The sequence below is a fragment of the Biomphalaria glabrata genome, chromosome 14, assembly GCF_947242115.1.
Source record: "Biomphalaria glabrata chromosome 14, xgBioGlab47.1, whole genome shotgun sequence".
Taxonomy (NCBI): Eukaryota; Metazoa; Mollusca; class Gastropoda; family Planorbidae; genus Biomphalaria; species Biomphalaria glabrata.
Window position 1 is genome coordinate 25,547,169 of NC_074724.1, and position 27,044 is coordinate 25,574,212.

General features: G+C 36.4%; 1 protein-coding gene across 2 annotated transcripts; it reads right to left on the minus strand.

Annotated features, from left to right (window-relative positions):
* Window positions 1-26,741, minus strand: LOC106061177 (ammonium transporter Rh type A-like). 2 transcript variants are annotated; one of them, XM_013219257.2, is made up of 10 exons: window positions 26,537-26,741; window positions 23,827-24,071; window positions 16,556-16,739; window positions 14,749-14,899; window positions 9,434-9,578; window positions 7,794-7,957; window positions 6,409-6,546; window positions 4,815-4,948; window positions 4,113-4,291; window positions 1-3,316 (listed from the first exon to the last, which is right to left on the minus strand). In XM_013219257.2, the coding sequence occupies exons 2-10, from the start codon at window positions 24,005-24,007 to the stop codon at window positions 3,078-3,080; spliced, it is 1,515 nt and encodes a 504-aa protein (XP_013074711.2). In that variant the 5' UTR covers window positions 24,008-24,071; window positions 26,537-26,741; the 3' UTR covers window positions 1-3,077. The 2 variants fall into 2 exon arrangements, with proteins under 2 accessions (XP_013074711.2, XP_013074709.2); XM_013219255.2 differs by having other exon boundaries at window positions 26,382-26,741.
* Between the last annotated feature and the right edge of the window lie 303 nt (window positions 26,742-27,044).

Below are 27,044 nucleotides of genomic sequence, written 5' to 3' on the forward strand. Positions count from 1 at the left end.
AAAATGAACATATCATTGACATTTTCTTGATGACCTTATTTTACATTTTCAGCCATCAAATTTTGAAATGTTGTAGGCTATTCTTCCCATTCAAGTACAGTCTGTTTTATTGGGATTGGAAAGAAGAAACTTGTTGGTCGAAGTTGGAAGTATGGAAATTCTCAAAAAACTGGCAGAGTTTTGGGACAGATCTATCCGGTAATGGGGTATTTTCTGACCACTTAAAACCGAAGGCCACAATACATGCAAAAGTCTATAGAGCAACGCACCAAAAAAAAACGCGAATGTCTTGATTTTCAGCAGACTAATCAATTTTTTTCCAACGACGATCCCATCCGATACGATTAGACCCGATTTTGATTGAACATAAATAAGGAATTGATTTTTTACAAATGTATCCATTGTTTTTCTTTTCTAGACCAAATGATTGATTAAAATCTTCAATTCATCTTTAGCAATAGTGTACATTCTTTATAGAGAACAATTGTAATGTAGTTATAGTGTTATATGTATATAATGTAGGTTATAGATTATGACTAGAGATTATTTTGTTCATTCTTCAAATTAAACAATTCAACCCATACATGGTAATTATACTATTAGTCAAATGTTGCTTGGTTTCGTAGCTTGACTCTATACTTCGATAGTTCAATGGCAAATTGACTCAGCCAATGTTCCTAGCAACATGACAAGACTTTGTTGGTATTTAACAAAAAACGAAGTAGATTTTTATAGCGTTTAAGGTAGACTTTGTTGGTGGATAATAAAACCACAGAGACTCAGTTCTATAGTGTTTTTTTTCTGAGGTTATACAGTTTGGAACAAGCATGTCGGAAATGTAAAGTCCCTAACTGTGTCCTAATCAAACTTTCACGGCGTTTACTTTTTTTTTGCTTTGACATCTTATCTCCAGCTGAAAATAACATGCAGTTAAACCAAACATGTCAGATTGATATCGTGATTCATTATGCGATTCATTAGAATACCTCTTTGTTGTATCTTCTTTAATTTTAAACTGAACAAAAAGTACTTGTAATCACAGATTACCAATAGATTTCCAGTAGGATCTATATAGCAGTCTTAGTACTAATTCCAGTAGGATCTATATAGCAGTCTTAGTACTAATTCCAGTAGGATCTATATAGCAGTCTAAGTACTAATTCCAGTAGGATCTATATAGCAGTCTTAGTACTAATTCCAGTAGGATCTATATAGCAGTCTTAGTACTAATTCCAGTAGGATCTATATAGCAGTCTTAGTACTAATTCCAGTAGGATCTATATAGCAGTCTTAGTACTAATTCCAGTAGGATCTATATAGCAGTCTTAGTACTAATTCCAGTAGGATCTATATAGCAGTCTTAGTACTAATTCCAGTAGGATCTATATAGCAGTCTTAGTACTAATTCCAGTAGGATCTATATAGCAGTCTTAGTACTAATTCCAGTAGGATCTATATAGCAGTCTTAGTACTAATTCCAGTACGATCTATATAGCAGTCTTAGTACTAATTCCAGTACGATCTATATAGCAGTCTTAGTACTAATTCCAGTAGGATCTATATAGCAGTCTTAGTACTAATTCCAGTAGGATCTATATAGCAGTCTTAGTACTAAATTCTAGTCTTAGTCTTAGTTCTTGTCATTACAGACGTTCCTTCATAAACTGGAGAAAGCTACGTCTTACGCATATCATGTGTTAGTCAAGTCTTGCATGTTGATTAGTCTTTTTTTTTTTGCATTAGAACTTCAACTTTTTATTTGCCTACTAAATGCAAAAAAAAAATAATAAAAAAATAATAATGAAAGAGCAACAGATGAGGTGATGAACATTTGTTTCTTTCTAAAGATGATATAACATTTACAAAAGAAACTGCTGCATGTGAATCGCTGCATTGAATGTGTAGGCTACTTTAAATTCATAGCCCAACCAACTACCATAGTTTTCAACAGTTTACTATAAGTTGTATCTCGCAGTTTACGAATAACCATCGCCCTTATTGAAACACATGAACAGCTCTATTAAAGCTTCATTACCAAAGCATAATGTTCATCAATATTTCACATTGCTAAATACAGTGGACACTCGGTAGTACGCTCCTTCATTTACATTTCAATACTTAAGATCAACACAAAATCCTTCAGGAAATAAGATACAGTAATACTGAAAAAGAAATGAAAGCGATCTAGACAAATGTGGGGGCGATATAGTGTAAGAAAATGAAAAGAGGATGACTTTGGAGAGGTTTCAAAGAAATGGATACAATAAAAGGAAATGTTTAAAATATCATCTAATTATCTCCAAATAAAACCCCCAGTTTATCCTCATATCAAGTCTGCCCAATTACCACTAGTTAGTTGTTCATTGGTTTTTAAATACGTTTTTTAACTGCGAGACTGTCATCAAGCGAACCTCTAATACTTATTCTATATTGATAGTATTTTGTGCTACAAATGGAAGAGTTCAGACTATAGAAATAAAATATATAGATCTAGACTGGGAGATCAAATTAATTTCCTGTAACTTGAAAACATGGTATTTCTGTTACAAGTGCTTTTATTAAATCTGGAAAGTCGCATGATCTTTAGTTTTGAAAATTAAAAACAAACTACAAGATTGGAGTTCTCCGAAGCATAGACACAGAGTATATATATATAGGTCTGTGATCAAGATCTATTTTTTGTTGTTTTTGACGGTTTCCATAATATTAATCATGGCCGTCGTCTCATCGCTTCAAATATTTAGATTTAGTTTTTAGCCCAAAATGCACAAAAAATGATCACATCTATCATTAAAGACAAATACTTATTAACACTTCCCAATATTTTGAAAACCGGATAATCATAAACAGCTATTTATAGTTATTTGTCATGTCAGAGAATATAGAATACTGCGACATAAGTCTACTACCAACAGTATAACGCACTCAGTCAACTCCTGAGAATCCTAATACGTATGTCAACTATATACAACACATCAACATGCATATTAGTACAACACAACTGTTGTTGTAGAATTGCCGACAAACAAGAAGAAACCTGGAAGTGATGAATATCGTGTGTGTGTGTGTGTTTAAGTCTACACTTTGTCATCGCTCAGGAAGGCGCTCTCTTCCAGTGTCATGTCTCCCTTGTCCACGTGTCCAGAGAACAAGACGGATCTGCTGGTGTCTGCCTTGCTGGCCGAGCTGTTGGCGCCGTGTCCGTCTAGCGATGCTTCGCTGTTACTCTCAGGCGGGACATGCCATGACAGACTGTCATCAAAGAATTTATCTCCTGATGGCTGGCCCAGGAATTGGCAGTATTTCAAAAGGAGACCTGAACAAGATATTTTAGAAAAAAATAACTATTTTAGTTTGTTTAGTTTACATTTTAGTTTCTAAAAAGTAACAGGATATTTTTTAAAATTTATTTTTTTAAAATGTTGAAACAATGCTTATTGTCGACTTTTACGATGAACTACACAGGCATCCATATCTTCTTTGTTTAGTTTTAGCTCCTGTTTACATTAACATGCAATAAAATAAAGCAAATCATAGTACAAGAAGATAAAGTGATATGAAGAAATGTGGGAAAGATGTAAGTAGCCTACCAAAAGAAAAAAGTTAGAAGGTAAAAAAAAGGAAGATTATGAGAGATTTTAAATGTCAAGGACGCTATATTAAAATATTGCTATTACGAACTAAAAATATATTTTATTGTATTTTTAAAGAGAAAGCTTACACATTTAATTTACAGTGTTAAAAAGTGCAAAAAAAAAAAAACAACTTTTTAAACTACATGGCTGTTGAACATTTTCGATATTCTCTACCCTAGAAACACCAGCATAGCTAGCTATTTATAGTTACCCGCCATAGATGTACAACTCCAGTACTAAGTAACTTAAAGGATACTTCTTAAATATTCTCTGCTTTGTAATGGTCAGTTTTAAAATTGTTGTTAATTAAACTGCTATAAGAGTAATAAGAAAAGAGAAAGGGTTAATTCAATTCAAAACACTAACAAGAACTTTTCCCCGAAGGCAACAAAACCCAAAAAACAGACACAGAAACATAATTGAAAGTATTTTGTTACAACATGTAAAAACATTTGTCTATTTCTTGTCCACACTCACCGACAAACAGACCGCCAACTAAAGCGAAACCAAGGGTGACCACCAGGGCGATAAGCTGGAAGACAGCCTGCTCCTTTGCTGATCTCCCTTGCCCGGCCTCGATTTGATGAACTTTGTTCAGTTCTGCTAGCTCTTGTGTTGATTCTTCCGGCGCCATTGCAGGAAACTGTCGATACAATCTGCGAAAGATGAACAACCTTACAATACTGGCCATTCTTGTTAGTTGTTACAGATAAAGGTCAAGATTGTATGCGCCATTTAAGTAATAATTACCTCTTAGTGGTCCCGTTTAAGACCTAAGAGAGAATCAGTCAGTCAACCATTTCTGATAGTACCTACAACAGCGTGTATATGTGATTCAGGTTGAGTTTAGTACCATTAAAAATTAGATTGACTGAATGAAAGTAACACTGAAAAAACTTTTTTTGTAATTTTTTTTTCTTTTGCTTGTTTATTTCATCAATGACGAACCGATCCAAACTGATTTTATTAAACAACAAAAAGTAGGAGATGATGTTTTTGAAAATATTTTTTTTATATTTTAATATAATTATAATAATATTATATTTTTTAGAAAAACTAAATAGCCAAATACACAACTGCTTCTTACAACTTGAACTTGGTGAAAATCTAAGCCGAGATCCGGAGACGCTAACCATTACATACCACTGACCATTCACAATCTTTTAAAGATTTACTTACGTATAACCATAAGTGTCTGTGTCTGCCATGGCTACAGTTATAGCTCCAGCCAAACCAGCCATGATTGCTGGCATGCCGTGAAGATTGTTAACACCGCATGTGTCATGGATTTTCAGCTTGGACTTCAGAAACGGCTGCAGAGTTGGAAGAAGAAAGATAACTCTAATCACTTTGAAATTTATAGTTTCAAAAAACATCACTGTTAAACCTTTGAGTTCAAAATGTTATTCAATGAACAGGATAATTGTTTTACTGATTATCTGCGACATTGTTATAATTATTTCCCTTCTTTGCTTAAGTATTCGGACTCTATTTTAGTCATTATCCTTCCTATTTATAAATTAATCTAATTTTTTTTACAATTCCTATATTCAGGTTGCACATTCATTGGCAAAAAACCTGGAACCAGGGTGAACACGATCTTCGAAAACGGCTCTAACGATTTACCTAGACATTTGACAGTTGATGTATTTGTGGAAAAAATACTAGCTCGTTGACCACACTGGGAAAACTCTAGTTTGACCGTTAGAATTTTTGAAAGTATAATAAAACAATTTACATTTGGCAAAAGGACAACTTGCCGCCCAATGCACCGAACGAGCTGGAGGGTCTAAGTAAGTAAAAGGACTAGAAAATATTTACCTTGAGAAGGTTACACCCTCTGGTATTTTAATTTAGATTAATAGACATTCAGAAATAGCCCATTGAATTTATTCAAAGTCTAGATCTATAGACCTATTACTAGAATATTATAAAGTCTAGTAGATATATACATTCGCTTAACAACGATTCTTTCACACGGGGGGGGGGGGGGGGGGGGGAAAGGGCGAAGCAAGTAAATCCATTCTAAAAATCGAACATTCATTAGTTATTAAGTGCAAAATATACACAACACCCGTTGTATAACGAAGACATTGTCTTTCTTTTAAAGTTTTTGTTTCTTTGGTTCTATTCTGGGAACAGTCTTTTTATATATAAGATAAATTTCGCACTAAAAAAAATTAACCACAGTAATCTGCTCTTTGCACTTTCATTTTTATTTTCCAATCCCTTTTATATTCAGCGAGATAAAGAAGACAAAAGGATTAAAAGAAATGTGGTGTCCATACAATGGAACCCAAAGAGAAACGTAAGAAAAAGAAAAGAGAATGATAGTGAGAGATTGTGAGAGAAGCAGACGACCGAAACCAGTGAAATGAAAGCCATTTGAAAAGATCACTGTCGCAAACTAAATACATTTAATTGGTGTTTCAATTACAAGACACAAAGTTCACAATTGTAACAAAAATGTACTAAAATTGTCATATTGATTATAAACTTCGCTTTTCAATACTTCCTTATCCTGTACAAAAGCTTGCTATTTATAGATATGCCTCCATCTTTGATCATGGCTTTTAATATCAGCTACCAGTATATGTGTAGAAATAACAAGGGAAGTAATGCTTAGAATAAAGCCGGCAAGATTGACCAAGGTCCACAATTAGTGTATAAATATGTTCGTTGTTGTAAAATTAGGTGTTTGAATAGTGAAGTCAACAAACATTGTACTATTCCTTTCAGAAGTCTGTATAATTGATTGAAGCGTGAAACTTACCGTGACATACTTGTAGCCCAAGGTCGACAACACAGCAGCCACCGAGCCGATAATAAGAGCACCGTAAGGGCGTATCATCATATCAGCGCTGGTGCCCACCGCCACCCCACCTGCTAGTGTCGCATTCTGAATGTGAACCTATTAGAAAAGATGTAGGAGAGTTTGTAATACAAGTTTGGTCGTTTAGTGGTTCCAAAGCCAATCAGAGACTGAGAAACTAGACAACGACAAAAATAGAACACAGTAGTGAACACTGACAAAACAGAACACTGACAATATGGATGACTGACAATATAGACGTCTGACAATACAGAAGACTGACAAAACAGAACACTGAAAAATACAGAACAGCTCAATACAGAAGACTGACAATAGAGAAGACTAACATTACAAAACACTGATAATACAGAACATTTACAATATAGATGACTTACAAAACAGAGCACTGACACTACAAAACACAGACAGTACATTGACAATACTGAATTATAATAGAACAGAGCATTGACAGAGCAAGACATTGACAGAACACCACATGGGCAAAACAGAAGTTTGAGAAAATATAGAAATGGAAAGAAAATATTTGAAAATCCTCTATATTTTTGTCGTAGTTCTCCCAAGGTCACTTTTTTACTTTCTTTGTCAACATGTGCCAGAGTCTACTAACTAGATATGTGTCAAACTTGATGTCTTTGTCAACATGTGCCAGAGTCTACTAACTAGATATGTGTCAAACTTGATGTCTTTGTCAACATGTGCCAGAGTCTACTAACTAGATATGTGTCAAACTTGATGTCTTTGTCAACATGTGCCAGAGTCTACTAACTAGATATGTGTCAAACTTGATGTCTTTGTCAACATGTGCCAGAGTCTACTAACTAGATATGTGTCAAACTTGATGTCTTTGTCAACATGTGCCAGAGTCTACTAACTAGATATGTGTCAAACTTGATGTCTTTGTCAACATGTGCCAGAGTCTACTAACTAGATATGTGTCAAACTTGATGTCTTTGTCAACATGTGCCAGAGTCTACTAACTAGATATGTGTCAAACTTGATGTCTTTGTCAACATGTGCCAGAGTCTACTAACTAGATATGTGTCAAACTTGATGTCTTTGTCAACATGTGCCAGAGTCTACTAACTAGATATGTGTCAAACTTGATGTCTTTGTCAACATGTGCCAGAGTCTACTAACTATGTCAAACTTGACACCTTTGTCAACATGTGCTACTGTCTACTAACCATGTCAAATTTGACGTCTTTGTCAACATGTGCTACCGTCTACTAACCATGTCAAACTTGACGCCTTTGTCAACATGTGCTACTGTCTACTAACCATGTCAAATTTGACGCCTTTGTCAACATGTGCTACTGTCTACTAACCATGTCAAATTTGCCGTCTTTGTCCACAAGGCTGGAGATGGCGAATGTGACCAAACAACAAGCCGCCAAGGCGTAATAAGTGTTGAGAACTGCCCTGTGCTGGGCGTCTTCCACTGCCAGGGCGCTGTTGAAGCTCGGCCAGAACAGCCACAGGAAGATGGTGCCTGAATCATATAGAACTGACTCAATAACTTTTATGTAAAATAAATATTATTAATGACTTTTAAAATTATGGTTACATTTCATTAAAAGTCTCACCAAGGAAATCCTCAACAACTGAACCTGCTTATTTCTGTCTCTTGACATTATAAAAAACTATTTATGAAATTACATTAGACTTACTAGTGTTATATCCAACGATTACAAAGTAATAATAACAGAGAACAAGAAAGATACAACAATACTTTAAAGAACAGTGCAATACGATGTGTGGCCTGTATAGATAATCCTGGCTTTTTGTTTCACATTTAAACTTTTTTTTCTCTTGCCAGCAGGAGTATTATTAATAGGTCAAGGTAAACCTCAGAATTTATGACGTAATTACATTTTTTTTTTTGAAGTAACGTCTGCAATCTATAAGCTAAGAATGATGCGGAAGGTAGATTAAGGTGAGACAGAGATCTATCTGTTCACCCTCCATTCATACGGAATGTTTGAGGTCAGTGTTTCTGGTTAATTAAAAACAAGCATTAAATATCCGGGTTCTCTGATAAGCCAGAAATCAACGGAGCGACGCTTCAGCTTCCATCGCGGCGTTTCGATGTTAGAATGAAAAATTCATCCAGGACTGAAGGACCTCTCTTGTTTCTTAGCGAGCAAGACTAGGTTTCAGCATCACACGTTCATTGTGGTGACGTAGAGAGTTATAATAGTTGTGTTTTAGTGGAGGTGCCAAGACAGGATTCAGATGTGAAATGTCTGGGAACAAAGGAAGACATTCAGTGTCCTCTGGCTATCTTTCTCGAAACAAACTTTATAATTTTTAAATGACAGGAACAAATAATGTATTTTTGATAAAGACATTGAAAGATACGAAGTGATGGGGGCGGGGGGGGGCTTAAGGAAATGAACATGCTAACGTTATTTCAAAACAGTTTGTTATTAAAATTACAGACAGAAAGAAAAAGACAAGAAGGCATTAAAAGAGAGACAGCGAGTCATGGGGAGAAAGAGAGAGAGAGAGAGAAAAAGAGAGAGAGTCACATAAAGACAGAGAAAGAGAGAGAGAATCGCAGAGAGAGAGAGAAAGAAAGTGAGAGAGAGAGAGTGAGAGAGAGAGAGAGAATCACAGAGTGAGAGAGAGAGAGAGAAACAAGAAAGAGAGAGAGAGAGAGAGAGAGAAAGTGAGAGATAATCACAGAGAACGATTCAAAGAGAGAGAGAAAGAGCCAGGCACACAGAGAGAGAGAGAGAGAGAGTCACAAAGAGAGAGAGAGAGAGGGAGAATCACAAACAGAGAAAGAGAGAGAGAGAGAGAGAGAGGAAGCAAGACAGAGAGAGAGACAGACAGACAGACTGAAAGAAACTGAAAAAGACACAGACAAAGAGAAACAGTAACCTTTGGATGTTAAAATAGTTTTAAAGGGACACCTTGAAATGAACAGAAAAACAAAAGACGTCCACAGAAAGAAAAGACTTACCAACGACTGCAAACATATCCGAGTGATAGACAGAGTTCTCTTTCTTGGACTGCTCTACTTCTGCGTTGTACAGCACTCGAGAGATGGTCAAGCCAAAGTATGCCCCAAACGCGTGGACGAACATTGAGCCACCAACATCCACCGCCTGTGGGGATGTCACGAGAAATGTTATTACTGTTGGCCAACACGTTTTCATGACAATAACATGCTCTCGATTTCATAACCATATTTGTGTTTTTCTCCAATGAGTTCTGGTGCTTTGGGCAGCCCAAAATATCAGAATGTTGGGTTTTACAACAAACGCTGCCCGTACACTTGGCTCAACGCACAGACTAGATACAAAACATGAATCAAACGAAAAATTGATCAATTATTATATCAATTAGTCGTAATTACTTCATTTTGTTTTACATAGAGACAGTCCTAGTTGAGTACTGTTAAGTAGTGTAGAGAATTAGGTCATTGCCTTAAAATTTGAAACTAATATACATAACTATAAAACCTTTTATTTTCATTGGCACTCGGCTGGCTTATCGTGTCAGCTTTCCATCAAAGAGGCTTGAGCCCTCGAATTCGAATTTATATCGAGCAACTTTAAAAAAATAAATTATTTTAAAATTGCGATTGAAAAGCCATCACGGAAACCTTCTCTCAGATACCCCACAGCTTCCCAACTTGTCCACACAAGTGATAGGACCATAGCTAATTAAGCATACTAAAAGCATAAAATTGCTCTAAACGAAAACAACTGGTTAAAAATATTTTCAATCTTCTAGATCAGGGGTGGGTAACCTTTTTGTATCGAGGGCCGCATTGAAAAAAAATTTGCGAATGGGGGGCCGCATATATATATACTTACACTTGCCATCTTGTTCCAAGCATACCCAAAACTCAACACAGCTCTTCATAGCATTGAAGAAATACTGGCCTGAGATTGTGTCTTAGACACAGTGTATTAAAGTATAGCCAATAAGAATAATCTTCGTTTACTTGAAACTTTTTATTTTGAGACAGTTTCAATAATTTATAAAGATATTATTTTTAGTGTGTTTACATTTTTATATGTATATACTGATTTCTATAGGTGTCGGCGGACCGCATAAAACATTTCGGCGGGCCGCATGTGGCCCCCAGGCCGTAATTTGCCTACCTCTGGTCTATATCTTTTACAAATTAATGACATGATTGATTCAAAATACTTCATATAATTATGCTCAATATAAGATTTGTATTTTTAAAAAAAAGTATTTTTGTTATATTGTACTTTTGTAAAACTGAATCCGACGAGTGTTGCGCTAGCTTTATATTTGATATTATACGTGTCTATTCATAGTTGGATTTTTCTATTAAAAAAATTTGGTTGGATAAATTTGAATGTTATAGATTTTAAATTTCAAAACAATTTTTGTTTTGTGTTTAAAAAATGATAAGACAGAAGGGAAAGAGTTAATGTGTATTCAGAGTATTAAAACGTATTTCATTATTGTATGTGTGTGTGTGAGTGTGAATGTGTGTACGTGTGTTTGTGATAAAACCTCAAATTTAAACAATAATAGTGTTATTGTTGTACCGTCAAAATGGCGGACTTGTTACGTCACTCTGAACACTTTCCAGACTACAGTTAGAAATGTCTGAACAAGAGATCAAAACCTTTCTCATTCTTGACTAATTAAGACACCTTACAAAGACCCCTTTTGTCATGTCTAGTCTGCGCATGCTCAGTCTTGTATCAGACGTAGAGGGTGATGGAAGCAGACGCGGGAGACACAAACTGACGATTCTGAAAGTATGCACCAGGCTTGATATCATTAGCAGGCGTCTCATGTCACCTGTCAGAAAGTGTTTAGAAATTGTGTCCTGAATTTCTTTTAGTGCGAGATAACTTTTTTTTTTTTGGATAGACTTTCTCTAAACTTACTGAATCTAATTCTTCTTTCATCTATCACACAGCATTCTTGCTATTGTACACTCTGGCCATTGTATCTCTACTAGCCAGTTATTTCAATTGAAGGCACATAAGGTGTGTTCATACTAAATGAATTTTTAAAAAAGGAATTTTCGGCTGTTCAACACTAATGAATGATTATCCAAAATTTTAATTAAATTTGATATTACTTAAGAAGCTTGTTTATGTAGTACAAAAAGTTGTATGACTAACATAAAAATTGTTAGTAAAATTGAGTTAGTATATGGTACTATTCAGTCTAATTTAGTTTAATTTCTAGACATTAGAAAATGCACATTTCGCAATGCAGTGTTTCTCAAACTGTAGTCTGCTGATCCCCAGGAGTCCGCGAGACGACCAAAAATGAAAATAATTGTAAACAATTAAAATAATTTCCTCCATAAAAGAAAGTTTATTCGATCGGATAATTTGAAAAGAATTCAACTCGACCCTCACTACTGTTTAATATGTCTGAGAGGCTGTGAAACACACTTGAATATTCTCGACAGGGTTGTGACAAGTCAAAAACTCGCTGTCAGAGTCACTCAAATTTATCACAGCATTAATTATTATTTTTCCTTATTTATTTATTTTATTTTAATTATTTGTCCATCCTACCCCTAAATCATTCACCCGCCACACCTTTTCCGCTCCAGGCTAGACTTAGTTGACCACCTTGGAGATAGCTAAGGCGCGTCCTTTCATTTATCTGCCCTTGATTGGGGAAAGGTAGACACACAATCTCTTTTGTCTTCCCGCCGGATGTCTGAGGGACGGTCGCAGTGGACACCACCTTGTGTGGGATGCAAGTCACCCCCCCCCCCCTCTTCCCACTTCTCTCTTTGATCTAGGAGACCACAAAGGTCAACACACCGCGTGATATTCCAAGGTGCGGCTCCCACCTCGAGTCAAATGCACCCACGTGTAAGATAAATCTTACCCTAGGGCATTTCCTGTTCCCGCCCACATTTTCCAGGCATATATAAAGTAGACCCAAATGGAATCAGACTCTCTTTCATTTCTCCTTCGAGCTGAGCTATCGAGTCTGGACGATATCATTTATTCTTACTCCTAGAGGAATACCTGGTGCCTCCCTCAGGTGTCTGCCTATTTATTTGCTATTTGCTGTTCAGGGTCTACTCGACGCCACTCAACTACTGCCTATGTGTTCAGTGCTATTCAGCGCTGCACTTGCCTACTGAGATCTACTCAACTCTTGGCGCTATCGGCATTGCCCGCCTATTCGACAGCCCACCTGTCAAGCTACTAGGTGCGACGTCCCTATAGATTCAGATCTGTGTGAGACGTCATAGCTACGCCAACCCTCTGCAACTCACTGGACATATCCTGTCAACTACGCTGCCCACGGCAGATCAGCTCTGCCCACAGTAACCTTGTGCCCACGGTAGCCGGCCACCCGCCCTACTGTGCCCACTACAGATATTAGATTTTGTGGATTGAGACTCCACAAGAGCTATATCACCGGCGTCCCTCTATCCGCTAGAGCGCCACCTCCAGCTGCAGAACCTCAAGCCAGGACACAGCCAGCTGCGACATCAACAGGAATACCAGCTAAGTCAGAGGACAAAGTGACATACTCTCTTATTAGGTGCAAGAGTGATGATTAAACATAGTATTCAATAGAGATAGATGCAAACCCTCCCCCTTTTTATTCTTATATGTATATTTATGTAAATAAATATTCTTCATTTTAACTTTTGTATCTATCTTTCATTGCTTAGTCTCGTTGCGTGTCTGCTCCCGATTCATATGCTGATAGGTTGGTGTGTGATAGCTTTTAAAATAATCATCCCCTAGACATAAAACGCGCCAAACACACGTCACATTTCCCCACCTGTCACAAGGGTAATGAATCCTTTAGGGCAGTGATGTCCAGCCTTATTCGACCTACGGGCCATTTTAATTTCCGACACCCGTGTCGCGAATCAAAAAGATTTTTAAAAAGGAAATGAACAACCAATTCTATTAGAGACCTGTCAATCTAGTACTTACAATAATTATAAGAATTAATAAGAAGTTTATCTCTTATCTATCTTATCTTATCTTATATAATACAGACGTTAATCCAAAAAAAGACGATTCGTCATCTAGTCATACTTGTTAACCAATGACTTAAATTCTGCCAAGTCACTGGTTTTCCTGTCTGGCTCAGGCAACCCATTCCATGCTTTAGTAGCACTAGGGAAGAAGGAGTATTTGTACAAATTCCTCTGGCTACATAAATGAGACAGCAAGTGATGATTCAAATGTTATTCAGCAGATCTTTGCCAGTGGGGGTCTTATGATTGCTCATAAAATCTACTAACTTTTCTATGGTTTCAAAGTTGCTGTTAGTGCCGCGAATAAATACCAGGAGTTTGATCAGTATCAAATATGTCGGTGGAATCGTTAGCTGCAATAGAAGACATTTCAAAATCTGCTGCCCTGTCTGTTAGTTTTGAATAAAGATTTTACACCATATCCTTCACTCGCCTTGTAATTGTCATGAGACAGCTGCATTCTTTCTTTATGTGACTCACTGCAAGCAAGCACATTCTTAAAGCTTTCGAAGTCTGAAAATGACTTCTTTTATTTATCGATATGAGGAGCTCTGTTACATACAAGCTCAAACCTTCTACAGGATGGCAAGGTATGCTGTACGCTGGAGGACAGGGTTTGAACCAGGGAACATCGTGACTACGGTCTTGAGTGTATGACCAGGCAACCATCCTTCCTATCACAAGCATTAATCATCTCACACACAGATAACACAGAACACATACATCTCACACACACCTTTAACACAATCAAACATCTCTCACAGTTCCTAATTACCATACAACCTTTGACACAATCAAACATCTCTAGCAGTTCATAATTACCATACAGCCTTTCACACACATCACACAGATGTCACACACATCACATAGATGTCACACACATCACACAGATGTCACACACATCACACAGATTTCACACACACGATTCTCAAACTTATCAATATCCTTTCACAAACATCCCTCCTCTCAGGGCCACCACACAGATCTCAGACCGGGCTTGCCTTTGGGCATAGGCAGACTATGTACCTGCCTAGGGCCTCCAATTGGTGTGGACCTCACACAGTCATATTTCTATTACTTTAGAGAAGAAAGAGTAACACTTGTCCTCGGTGTTGTTGTTGTTGATGGAGTACACTACGTTTTTTTAATTGCATAATTTTAATTTTTTCACTGTGTATTTTTTTTGTCCATATTTTATTTGGGTATACCAAATTCAATTCGACAATTGCCTCTAATTATCTACAGCCAGCCCTGTCTCAGATGTGAAGTCATTGAACTTGTTTCTTTGTACATCAACCACTCCAACTCACCTGCAACACAACAAGTCCGATGTATTCATTCGCAGCGAACAGGACGATCCCAAACATAGTCACGAAAACCATCTGTAATGGGCTGGTCTTACCCAAAAGCGCGCCAAATGTGATCAATATACTTGCTGACGCAAAGTCAGAGGTCAACATTCTGTAAGAGTGAAATTCAAAAGTCAACATTCTTAAAGAATGAAACTTTAACATTCAAAGGACATGCAACTGTGTTTAGCTCTCTCTCTCTCTTTATTTTTTAAAAAGTTTATATCAACTCACTCTGTCTGTCTGTCTGTCTGGTAAAATGTTTGAACATGTTTTTTCTCCAATTTCCCTTTCTCTGATCAAGTTAAAACTTTGCACAATTATTCATTGTACCTGACAAGACACGAATCAATAAAAAAATTATCTATCAGTTAATGTTATTTTGTTTTATATCGGCATATGGGAAATACATTTTACTTTATGAGATGTAGATATATATGGATTTAATCTCCTTTTAAAGTTTCGACCATTAACATTATATGTCTACGGTTTTTACACATTTTTTTTTATCCCATTTCCTTTTCTAGGATCAAGTGGAAATTTTGCGCAATTATTCATAGTCGATGACAATACACGAATCAATCCAAAACTAAACCAATTAGTTAATTTTGTTTTATAAAGCAGAAAATTTTTCAGATAAATAACAGTAATTAGCGGTTCTTTCTCTTTTATAAGTTTAAAAAATAGTATCCTTTTTCCTATTGCTTGTTTTCTTGTTGTTGTTTTACTATTGATTGTATTCATTCAAGCAAGTGAACGATAAGTTCAATGAGGAAGAGACGAGGCTAATTTGACTAGGGCCTCAGTGTGACACACTCGTGGAAACAGAGAGGTCGGTAAAGAGAACATTTCTGGATTAAATCTTCATTTTAGTCAAGGCTCAGGACTGTATGGACACTGTACAAAGATAAGAAATAAAAAGAACTTGCTCTACACTCTTAACCATACAATAACGCGAAAACTTCAAAATAAAATGATATGTCAAAGTAGTCTGACCAGTAAGATGTGTGAATAGCGCTAAGAGAGTGTGGGGCTGGTGAGGCAGGAATGACTGAAGTGTGAGAATAGCTGGGTAGGGAGAACTCCTTTGCTAACAGATTTTTAAAAAACTATCAACATTTTCATTGTTTATGTGAATAACCTGGTTCCCATGTCATTGTGAGCAAGTAATGAAGTTCTTTATTTTTAAAAGTAAAAGCATTAAATTGTGAAAAATATATAAAAAATAGACAATTATTGCACGCAAGGACACACACACACACACACGCACGCGCACACACACACACACACAAATTAGCACTTAAATACACAGTTAAATAAATCACTCTTAGCCTCTTGTAAAAAAAAAATTAAAAAATCGCTAAACTGAAAGAGTGTTATGCACAGTATTTCTTATGAAAACTTATAAATCTATAGGGGTCTATGACAGCAATAATCATAAAGATACAGATTCAATCAACAAAGTTAGTGTCCCTGGAGGCAGGAAGACTTAATTAGTTTTTCTACAGGTCAACACGGAAGACCATTCGAGCTTCTTGTCACAGTGATAGACAACACAACGGTAATGCCATGTTAACTCCTTCTCTAATGTTTCAAAAATAAAGCATGAAAAGTTTAAAATATAGTCATTGATCTACAAGACCCCCACCATTTTCCACTTGCTCTTTTATATTTTTTCTAACTATTTTAAACAAGTTGCAGGTTGAATCAAACTTGACCTTGAATGCTTGATCTAATGTTCAAAACAAAAAGTAAATAAAGAATTTACGTTGTTATGCTGACTGTGAATGTGTCGCCATGGTGATGGATAATTCCACCAATCAGAGTTGACCATTGAATGCACAGCGCCGCTATCAGCATATTCAGCCCGACGCTGCTGAAACCATAGCGACGAAGAAACATCATCAGGAAGCCGAAGCCAATGAACATCATGACGTGGACATCCTGAAACACTTGAAATATTCAAAGAGAAAAGAGTTGTTTTAAAACACACATTTTATTTTGAAACAGAAGCATTGATTTCTTAAACATACTTGCACCAACTAGCTCGAATCCATGATCAGGGCCGGTCTTAGGTTAATGCAACCTATGCGGCTGCAGTGGGTCCCGCACTTTCATAGGACCGGAGCTAATTCAAGGTGTAAATTATTACATTAAATCATTATAACTTAGAACAGGGCTCTCGTGGCTTTCTGATTTTCCAGGAGCTCCTGGAAATCTCCAGAAATTATTAAAATCTCCTGAATTGACAAAATTGTAATTTTTGAGTGTTATTCAATATGGAAAACGCCAATCCTACACGCGATAAAAAAAAGGGCACTGTCAGATCTCATTTAATAAAAAAATTAATGCGGAGACGAATTTATTTTCTAATACAAATCTTTTCACTTATTATTCTTATAATTACCCAGACTGGGCCCCGCTCGATACGTTTCGCATAAAGCCCCGCAATTGTTAGGGCCGGCCCTGTCTATGATCTTAAATAAGATTGGAGTGTGATGGTAATGTCAAAAGATAAAGCTCTTAGCTACCTAACTAAGGGGACTCGAGTTCGAATCCTGGTGAATACTGAGATCATAAACATACGTTTGACAAGTAAAGAAGGTGGTCGGTCGTTGTTTGAACAAAAATGTCTAAGGAAAATCGAAAAAATCTTGGAAGACAACGGCCACCACCTCCATCAGAACTACGTCAGGTCGTCGCGAAGTGGGCGACTGCTGTCAATCAAAACAAGAACGGAGCGGTACAAAAACTCGTTCGTACCTTACTCGGTCAGACTATATCAAAGCCACTCGTTGATCAGGAAACATGAAAAGGACCAAGATGCCTGTGTGTAGTCACTGAATGAGTTCTTTATGTTGTGTCTGTTCTATTTATGTGTATGTTTCTGTTGTGTTGTCTTTATATGAGAAAAGAGTCCTTGCAATCACAACAGATTTCCAAAAGGATCAATAAAGCAGTCTTAGTCTTAGTCTTAAATCAGTTAGGCCAGGTTTGCATCTAATTTCACCTTCACTTTCACCTATTCCTTGGTCTGCTGGACCGTTGGGGTACCACACAAGATCTGTCAACCTTCTTTCTTCATTCTTCTCTGTCATTTGCCTTTGATAAAATTTCATTCTGATATTCTTTCTTAAAATATTGAAGCCTGCCTTTTTACTTGCCTGGGTGGATCACTTCAGGGACCGATTTTGAGTTTGTGTTTCCACACAAACTGTCTTTGTAACCTTGTTTTTTTTTTTTTTGTTAGAAATGTTTAATGTTCATTTTATGTTAAGCTAGATCTAGCTGGTCTGCATAGTTTATGCTTGAACTACAGATTTGTAGCTTTATTTCATATTTGTTCCGTTAAATACCGGCGGATGCTTCACACATGTTCTGATTTGAAGCGAATGTTTTAACTTTTGGTTACGGTACATTGATCTAAAAGTCACCGAGACCTTATTTCCAAGCCTGCATGACTGATGGGGTCATGAGGTATAATCCATCTTTTACTGGCTTACACGATAAAACTTTCAAAGAACGAGGTAAATCAAACAGCATTGAGTGATAGACTCATAGGGAAGCTAAGAACAATGTTAAGAAACAGAACATAGATTATGTATTTTAGATCTCTCACCTTCTCTCTTCACCTCTCTACTTCTCTTTTTCTCTCCTTCTCTATTTCTCTACTTCTCTATTTCTCTATTTCTAAACTTCTCTATTTCTCTACTTCTATATTTCTCTAGTTCTCTACTACTCTACTTCTATATTTCTCTACTTCTCTTTTCTCTACTTCTCTACTTCTCTATTTCTCTACTTCTCTATTTCTCTATTTCTAAACTTCTCTATTTCTCTACTTCTATATTTCTCTAGTTCTCTACTTCTCTATTTCTCTACTTCTCTACTTCTCTTTTCTCTACTTCTCTACTTCTATATTTCTCTACTTCTCTACTTCTATATTTCTTTACTTCTCTACTTCTCTATTTCTCTACTTCTCTACCTCTCTATTTCTCTATTTCTCTACTTATATACTTCTCTATTTCTCTACTTCTCTATTTCTCTACTTCTCTACTTCTCTATTTCTCTACTTCTCTACTTCTCTATTTCTCTACTTCTTTACTTCTATACTTTTCTATTTCTCTACTTCTCTAATTCTCTACTTCTCTATTTCTCTATTTCTATACTTCTATACTTCTCTATTTCTCTATTTCTCTACTTCTCTACTTTTCTAATACTTTGCTACTTTCTCTGCCTCTTCCACTCTTCTCGCTTTTTACTCACTTACCCACGACCAAAAGAGTAGGTAGAATTAGACAGGTAATACGACGTGTTTAGAGACGATAGGAGAAATGACAATAGAGACGCTGAGAGAGAGAAGACTCGACGAACACATTTCCCTTGCAAATGAACGCTTTAAATCTTTGCTAAGTGTTATTCAGTTATTTGAAGAGCGTCTGGAAAGCCCAGCAGCATATGTGAACTCGCAAGAGATAGACTAGTTTTGATTGGAGCATAACAGCTGGTTCTTACTCTCAATTTTGTTTCTCTCCTTTTCTGTCAGTGACTTGCTCTTCTTTCTCGCTTTTTTTGTATTCTTTCTTTCTCTGTTTCCTTCTGTCTCTCTTTTCTCTCTCTCTCTCATACTCTCTCTTTCTATATTTTTGAATGTCTGAGCACCAGATACATCTTCTCTAATCATTTTACTGATGCCAAAACTAAATATAAAAACCTGTCACTTGATTTGAAACATACCGAACAGCGACATGGTCACAAAGAGTTCATTGACCAAAAAAAAAGTCCAACTCCTGGATCGAGTTCAGTGCATTTTATTGTCTTGCAAAATTACAAAAAAGTTTTCTTCTAATAATTAACAGACGTTTCTTTAAAAAGGAAAAGATTTTTAATCATGTTCTCTACATGTCTGTCTAAAGTTAGCGCCTTGTTATAATTTAAATATTTTTTTTAATAATTCGACTAATTGCATTATTTTCAGGGAATACTTTTCATGAGTTGCGTTTAAAAAGAACAAAATGTTTAAATGTGTCTGTTATAGAAAAGAGGGTAAATGTTCTGCCTGTGTATTTGTAAGTGATAGTTTGGTGTTATATCTACCACGGTCTGCGGGCTTTTTCAGTGCACAAAACTAAGGTTTGGAACACACTCCCCATTATCCCAGATAACATGCTTCACTACATTCAAGAAGAACATTAAGCCCTATCTGTTTAAAACTTTTTTAGATTAGTTTGTCATTTGAGCTCTCGTGTTTATGTTTGTAATGTGATCACAGCGCCTTGAGCCTACATTTGTTAACAGCGCTCTATAAATTAACTTATTCTTACTTCTGTCTCCAACTGGATTCCGGAACTCTAGTGTTACCTTTGTTCTCTTTAAATACTCACCATAACTTTAGGGATGAGGTCACGATGACGGTGTCACTGACTGTGTTTGTCACGTGATGAGGATTCTGTCCTATTTTTTAAAAAAGAGGCTAAGTTTTTCTTGAGAAGAGCAATGATGGTCCAAAAAAATCCCCAATATTTTAATATGACCCAGAGCCGTGTTTGATTTCATGCACGCGTGTGATTTTATATAAAAAAAACAACTTGATTTTCAATTATGTTTTTTTTTATTACGGTTGCAAAGAGAAGGTTTTCAATGTTCGAAGGTAAGCCAATATTATCTGATTTGGAAACCACTGCGCAGTTCATCTCATGTATTGGTCTAGTCATCTGAACGCTCCAACATAAAGATGAGAACAAGGAAGAAGAAGAAGATCTATATGATGGAGAAAGAAAGGGGCGGGGTAGATACGGCAAGTAGTGCGAGGAGAGGGGAGGTAATCTTATTGACTAAGTCAGTTGATAGTACAGAGTTGTTGGATTTGTTATTTAGGTCAAAGTGAGTAGTGTGTGTTTGTGTGTTGTGTGTAAACAAAAGTCTGTATTTGTTTTTTGGAGTGAGGTGTGCATATGTGGAGTAAGTAGTGTGTGTGTGTGTGTGTGTTCTGAGTGTGAGTGAAAGTTTTGTGTGAGTATTATGTGTGTGTGTGTAGCTACACGAGCTGTAAATGATCACACATGTTGCTGTTCAACACACGAATTGATCTATTGTAGTCTCACTGTTACTTGAACTGAGGAGTTTATGAGTTGTTTTATCCCCAGACAGTACATCATTGCATTGTTTATTTCACGCTAATTATCTTCTATTTGCATTGGATCTAACTCTTCACTTTGTTTTTCTGCAACATGAACCTAATCTTAACAAATTGTTGTTTCCATTTCATTTGGTTTAAACACAGTGGCGCCAACTTTGCATCAAATGCCATGTCAAATCTTCCGAAATATCCGAAACTTTCCAAAACCATATACAGTTTCCACCCCCTACCTATATGTGTCCTTATGTAGCAATATAATGTTCAGTTCTTACTTCTACAAAGCTTATATCAAATCACTCTGTCTGTCTATCGATCTGGTAAAAGGTTTGTTCTCCAATATCCATTTTTGGATCAAGTTGAAACTTTGCAAAATTATCCATTTGGATAGACAATACATGAATAAAAAAAAAAACAAAAAAAAAAAAACAACTAGCCAATTAAATATGGGTTATAATTCATTTTTTTTTAAAACTAGCAATGGAAATTATCCTTCATCATTCACAGATTCGGCTAAATATGTAGGGTTTTGTCCTTCTAGGTTTTCAAAGCTACCATCAATGCAGGTCTTGGTGCCTTCCTGGTCTTCCCTAAAAATAAACACTTTGAGATAAGCGCACCCTGTGGTGATTACTGCTCAAACTTCCAAGCCAAATTGAGGCAATTACCATAACACTACAGACAGTGGAAAACAAATTATATGAAGGGGTGCAACCACCATCAGATATTGTTGTCTTTACAGACTCCCAATCTACTCTGCAAGCACTTAACAGCAGCACCTCAAACAGCCCAAGAGAGTTGACAACACTCATTGTGATAATCCATCAGATGATATCAAAATTAAATATCAATATTACACTACAGTGGATCCCTGGACACATTGGCATCATGGGAAATGAAAAGGCAGATAAGCTATCAAAGGCAGGTTCATCTATGGAACAACCAGATAGACCTGTTAACTACCTCACCCTAAGGTCAATGTTAGTCAACAATCACAAAGAGGAGTGGCTCAACCAATGGGCACCAGGAAACACAGGCAGAGCCATGTACAGAGAAATGACTACGCCTAACAAACTGGACAGTATTAACTTCCTCCCCCGCAAAGAACAATCTACAATCTTCCAACTAAGAACAGGACACACACCACTATTAAATTACCACCTGAACAAAATAAACTCTACACAACTACCCCTTTGCAGACATTGCACCCACCCCTTTGAAACCGTAAACCATATCCTCTTTGAATGCCCCTCCCTAATCCACCTTAGGCAGACCCTACTTCCACTACAGCCCAACATAACCAACACCCTGTACGGCAGTGCTGAACAACTGAAGAAAACAGCACACTTTTTTTCCTTGGCACAGTCTGCAAAAGAGCTCACAGCTCAGCAGCAATAAAGCTGGCTAGAAGAAGAAGAAGAAGAAATGTCCTTCTAGGTAATTGAACACGTTATTTCTTCCACGCCAAATCTCGGATCAATTAGATCTATTTCAACAATTCTTATTGTATTAAACAATACATAAATCAATTAAAAAAAATATTATTGGTAATTAATTATTTTGTTTGATAGCGATTAAAGGAAATAACGTCTACATTATTGTAAGTGTGGCGTTTTTTCCCTTGAATAAGCATTTTTTTTTTTTAAAGGATTTGTATATATTTCTTGTTCAACGCATTGTTGTATTTCCAAAGGATTCTAGGCAGTAATTATAAATCTGAAGACAAAATAAGTTTATAAATTAGTCACGCACGCTTCTATCTAGGTCAGTGTTTTAACTGTTGATTTGATCATGCCATTGATTTCTATAGACTATAGTGCTTCTGTACACTTCTTTGGTTGACAATAAACAACAAGAACAACATTATAAATGCTTTAAAAAAAACATACAACTCTTATACAACTTGTACAGCCATTGTCTCCCTCTGAATAACCTATGAATGTTAGATTAGGAAAAACAATGGAGCATTTTTTACCAGCCCTCCGATCCTCTCTTTCCCACCACCCACCTCCCCAGAAAAAGAATCCTGGTTAAGCGAGTGTATACATCTACTAGACTTTAAAATATTCCAATGATATGCCTGCAGATCTAGACTTAGCAGACGACGGGCGCTATTTTCCTGAACATTCATTTTTGAAACTCTTCAATGAATGCGGAAATACCCGAAGACATATAGACGTATAATTATTTATTTAATTCTTTTGAAAAATTCTAACGGTCAAACTAGACTTTTCCCACTGTGGCCAACAAGCTAGTCATTCTTCTCCCAACGATATAGTGCAACTGTCAATTCTCTATGAAAGTCCTTAGAGCCGTTAGGGTCATTAGAACAGCCACACAAACACACAACACCAGCAGCGTTCCAAAGACAAGGGAGATCTTGCCTCAACAAAGGTAGACAACCACTGTACACTGCTTACTTTGTGTTGGGGTATGGTCGAGCGATTCATTCAATACCTCAATGTATTTGTTTTTTAAAATACATCAGTGGAAGCTTTTATTTTATTTGCATATGCAGAGGACACGTCATAAATAAAGCTTCACTTTGACTTGACAAGTTTCGGATGTTCCTTTAGAAATAAAGATGATCAAGCTCTGGCCCCAAAACTTTTGTCTAACGGTTAAGGATTTCAACGGGAAGGGTTTGAACTCAGAATGATGGTTACGACTTCCGGAATGCATTGCACATAACCAGGTAGTCAGGCTTGCTTATTAACCAGGGCGTTCCTATATCTATAGAAAGTAGATGGTAATGTGCAAGTCTGAGAACCGCTGAAACTCAAAGTGAAAGTTTTGAGATAAGATTATTACTTTGCTAGAAGCCGTAAATTATATCCAACAAATAGTCAGACCTAACACACAGCATGTTAGACAGCAATTTGGTTTCACAAAAGGCGTTTACTTACTTGCATAGTACTTGTGCACCATCGCCGCCCCTGACTCCTCCTGCGTGGAGTTGACCAAGGTCTTGGGAGGACTGGCAGTGGCGTCATAGTCGATGAAGACGGCATACAGGATGATGAACAAGACCTGAAGTATCGCAATGGTCAATGGGAACTTGAGCTTGCTCAGCCAGACAGACACCATGATGGTGGAAACGCCTTTAACCTATGGCGTACTATGTCACGTTTATCTTGCTTCCCAGAGCAGTCTACAAAGAAATGTATAGAGCTTTAAAAAGGACAGTGATAATCACATATAATGCAGGACGGATATCTAAGAATTCTGACAGTCTAATCTAAAGTATATATAGTCCTGGTTTTATCCGGAATGGAATCAACTTTTACCTTTAAAAATATGTTCAAAGTATTGTGGTGTAAACATAGAATTTGTTTAAAACCATTTTGAGTCGGCCTCTCAGACCCCTCTCTCTCTCTCTCTCTCTCTATATATATATATATATATATATATATATATATAGCGGTAGCCTATTGGTAATTGTAAGGTAATAGTCCAGGGTGGGACAACACTTAATAGGTAAGAGAAAAACAACATTTTTATAGTTTTTTGTTTTTTTTTTTGGTACAAAACTTTTATAAACTCACTCTGTCGCGTACACATTTTGTACATTATTTTCTCCAAATTTCCCATTCAAGTTGAAATTTTGCACAATTATTCAGTATCGATGACAAAACATAGATCAATAAAAAGAAAAACAATTAGCTAATCAATTTGTGGTAATTAATTAATTATGTTATTTTAAACAGAAAAAAGTGAGTTAAACCTTGCAGTGTTGAGAGATATTGCAGTGAATGAGCTTGTTTTATTACAAAACCTCTATTCAAGTTACAACTTCACAAAGAAACCTGAAACCTGGAAACAGATCTCAAAAACGGCTCTAGAAATTTAACAATTCAGATATTTTTCTGAGAAAAGAATGACTGGTTCGTTTGCTACACTTGGAAAACTCTAGTTTGACCGTTATTAGTTTTTCAAAGTAAAAAAAAAAAGAAATAAATTTAAATTTGGCTAGAAAACTAGGTCTAGATCTAGATCCAACATTAGTTTTTAAAGGACTATCTCGTTCTTGAAAGGACTTACGCGTTCGAGAATTCCCAAATGTAACATGATTGATTCAAAAGTTTAATAATAGAATGTTCATGAAAATTGTGCTTATCGTCTTTTAAGTCTAGATCTAAAGGCTTATCATTGGAATATTTTGTTGTCTCGTAGATTAATATATTTGCTTAAAACAGGATTCTTTCTCAGTGGGAAGAAAAGGAGGGGGGAATGAGGAGGGGTAAAAATGTTCCAATTTTTTAAAAATCTAACAAAGCCATCGCATTATAAGTTGTATAAAGGAGGTATTGTCTTAAAAAAAAAGAATTTATAATTTTTATCTTGTTTTAAAATTTTGTTTGGAACCAATGTGTCTCGGCGCGCCATTACCGCAAATCGTACCCCACGATATTACCTACACTTGATATCCCATAATGAAATAGACTTAAAACAAAACAAAAAAAAAGAATGTCAATTAATGAATAAGATGGTTTGTTTGTAAAAATGTTTTACATTTTTCGGATATTCCTTCAGAGTTGAAGATAGTTTACTTCCTAGTCCAAACCTCCCGCAGGACGACGGGGGATGGGAGCGGGCAGGGTTTGAACCCTCGACCGTCGATAAATCCGAACGACTGTCCAGCGCGCAAACCGCACGACCAGGCAGCCATCCACGACCAGGCAGACCAGATGCGTGGATACGTTATGCAATAACTACTAAACTAGATCTAAATTTGAAAAGCTTATCAAGAGTAATAAAAAAAAAAACGAAATTTAATTATGCAATCTGTATAGGTTTATTAAAGGGAAAACAATTAGCTTTCAATTTTTTTTAATATATATTTTTTTTTTGCTTCTACATCAATTCACAGATAATTATTCACTTGTCAGGTTGATAATAAGTTATTAATTGACGCTTATAATTAAATAATTTGCTGACAGTTTTATCTAACATTAACCATATTGAATGGGAAAAAAAGAGGTAGAGAGATTGAATTACACTATTGTGTTCAAATTACTGTACACTACATTTCTTATAAACTGTTATTAGCTCAAAAATTTGGTCCAAGGAATTTGAATATTTTTTTACTCCTTGCTCAGCGACATTTTCATGTTGACCTGGACCCACCGGGAAGTTTACCTGACAGCACTTGAAGCAAAAAAAAAAAAAAAAATTCAACCCAAAACAAAACTTTGTAAGGTCATGTGAAACCCACACAGCCCCTTAGAGCATTACCCTCGCTTACTATTCACTGGGACTGTCAATACGCCCTTACATTTGATTTATTCTAAGTAGTTCAGTTAATATAGATCGGGTAATTTACTTTAATCAATGTAGATTAATTAATAATACTAAATATAGATTAGTAAATGTAGATCAAATGATGCATCACATTATAAATCAATTAATGTGGACCAGTTAAAGAAAATTAATTCATTATAAAATAAAAACAACAACTTACATTTAAATATCGAGGGGCAGATAATAAAACCACAGACGAATATTTAAAGTATCACAAATATTTCCGCACTGGAGAATCTATCTAAATGTATGCACTATGTCTACTATAGAACTAAGTCACTTCTGTCGGCGCTTTAAAAAATATAACCGACTTACACAACCATCCACATGATAGTTTTGTAAGGTTACCAGGCCATGCGTAGATTCACTCCTGCACAGAGAAAGAAGAGAGAGAGAGAGAGAGAGTCGAGAAGTGGATGGGAGAGTAAGAGGGAGAGAGAAAGAGAGAGGCTGAGAGATGGAGAGAAAAGAGAAGACCTCGCCCGCTGGTTTATTAAACTATACTGGACCTTACATATGTTGCAATGACCTTGTATTGTAAAGCTTTTAGCACTCGGAGAGTTGAAGGTGTGTCCCAGTGGTTCTCATGCGGTGAAACGTTTGGGACATTCACCTGATGTGCCCTTCTGTTAGAAGAGAAATATTTCTTCTTAGAACTTAGTAGTTCTTTTTATTACTAGAACCTCGTGGCTGCTGATACCTATGAAACCTTTTTTTTTTGGGGGGGGGGGGGAGGGAGCTACGAATTTACAGGGAATATGTAAAATGTAAGTAGGGGCTAACTGGGTGGGGGCTGGGAGAAGAGACGGGACATTGGTAGGTT

Coding starts and splice junctions, on each gene's coding strand:
- LOC106061177 (XM_013219257.2), bottom strand. CDS start 24,007: ATGGTGTCTGTCTGGCTGAGCAAGCTCAAGTTCCCATTGACCATTGCG. Junction 14,900..16,555: donor TTCACAGTCAGCATAACAAC/GTAAATTCTTTA, acceptor TCACTCTTACAG/AATGTTGACCTCTGACTTTG. Junction 7,958..9,433: donor GGATATGTTTGCAGTCGTTG/GTAAGTCTTTTC, acceptor TATATGATTCAG/GCACCATCTTCCTGTGGCTG.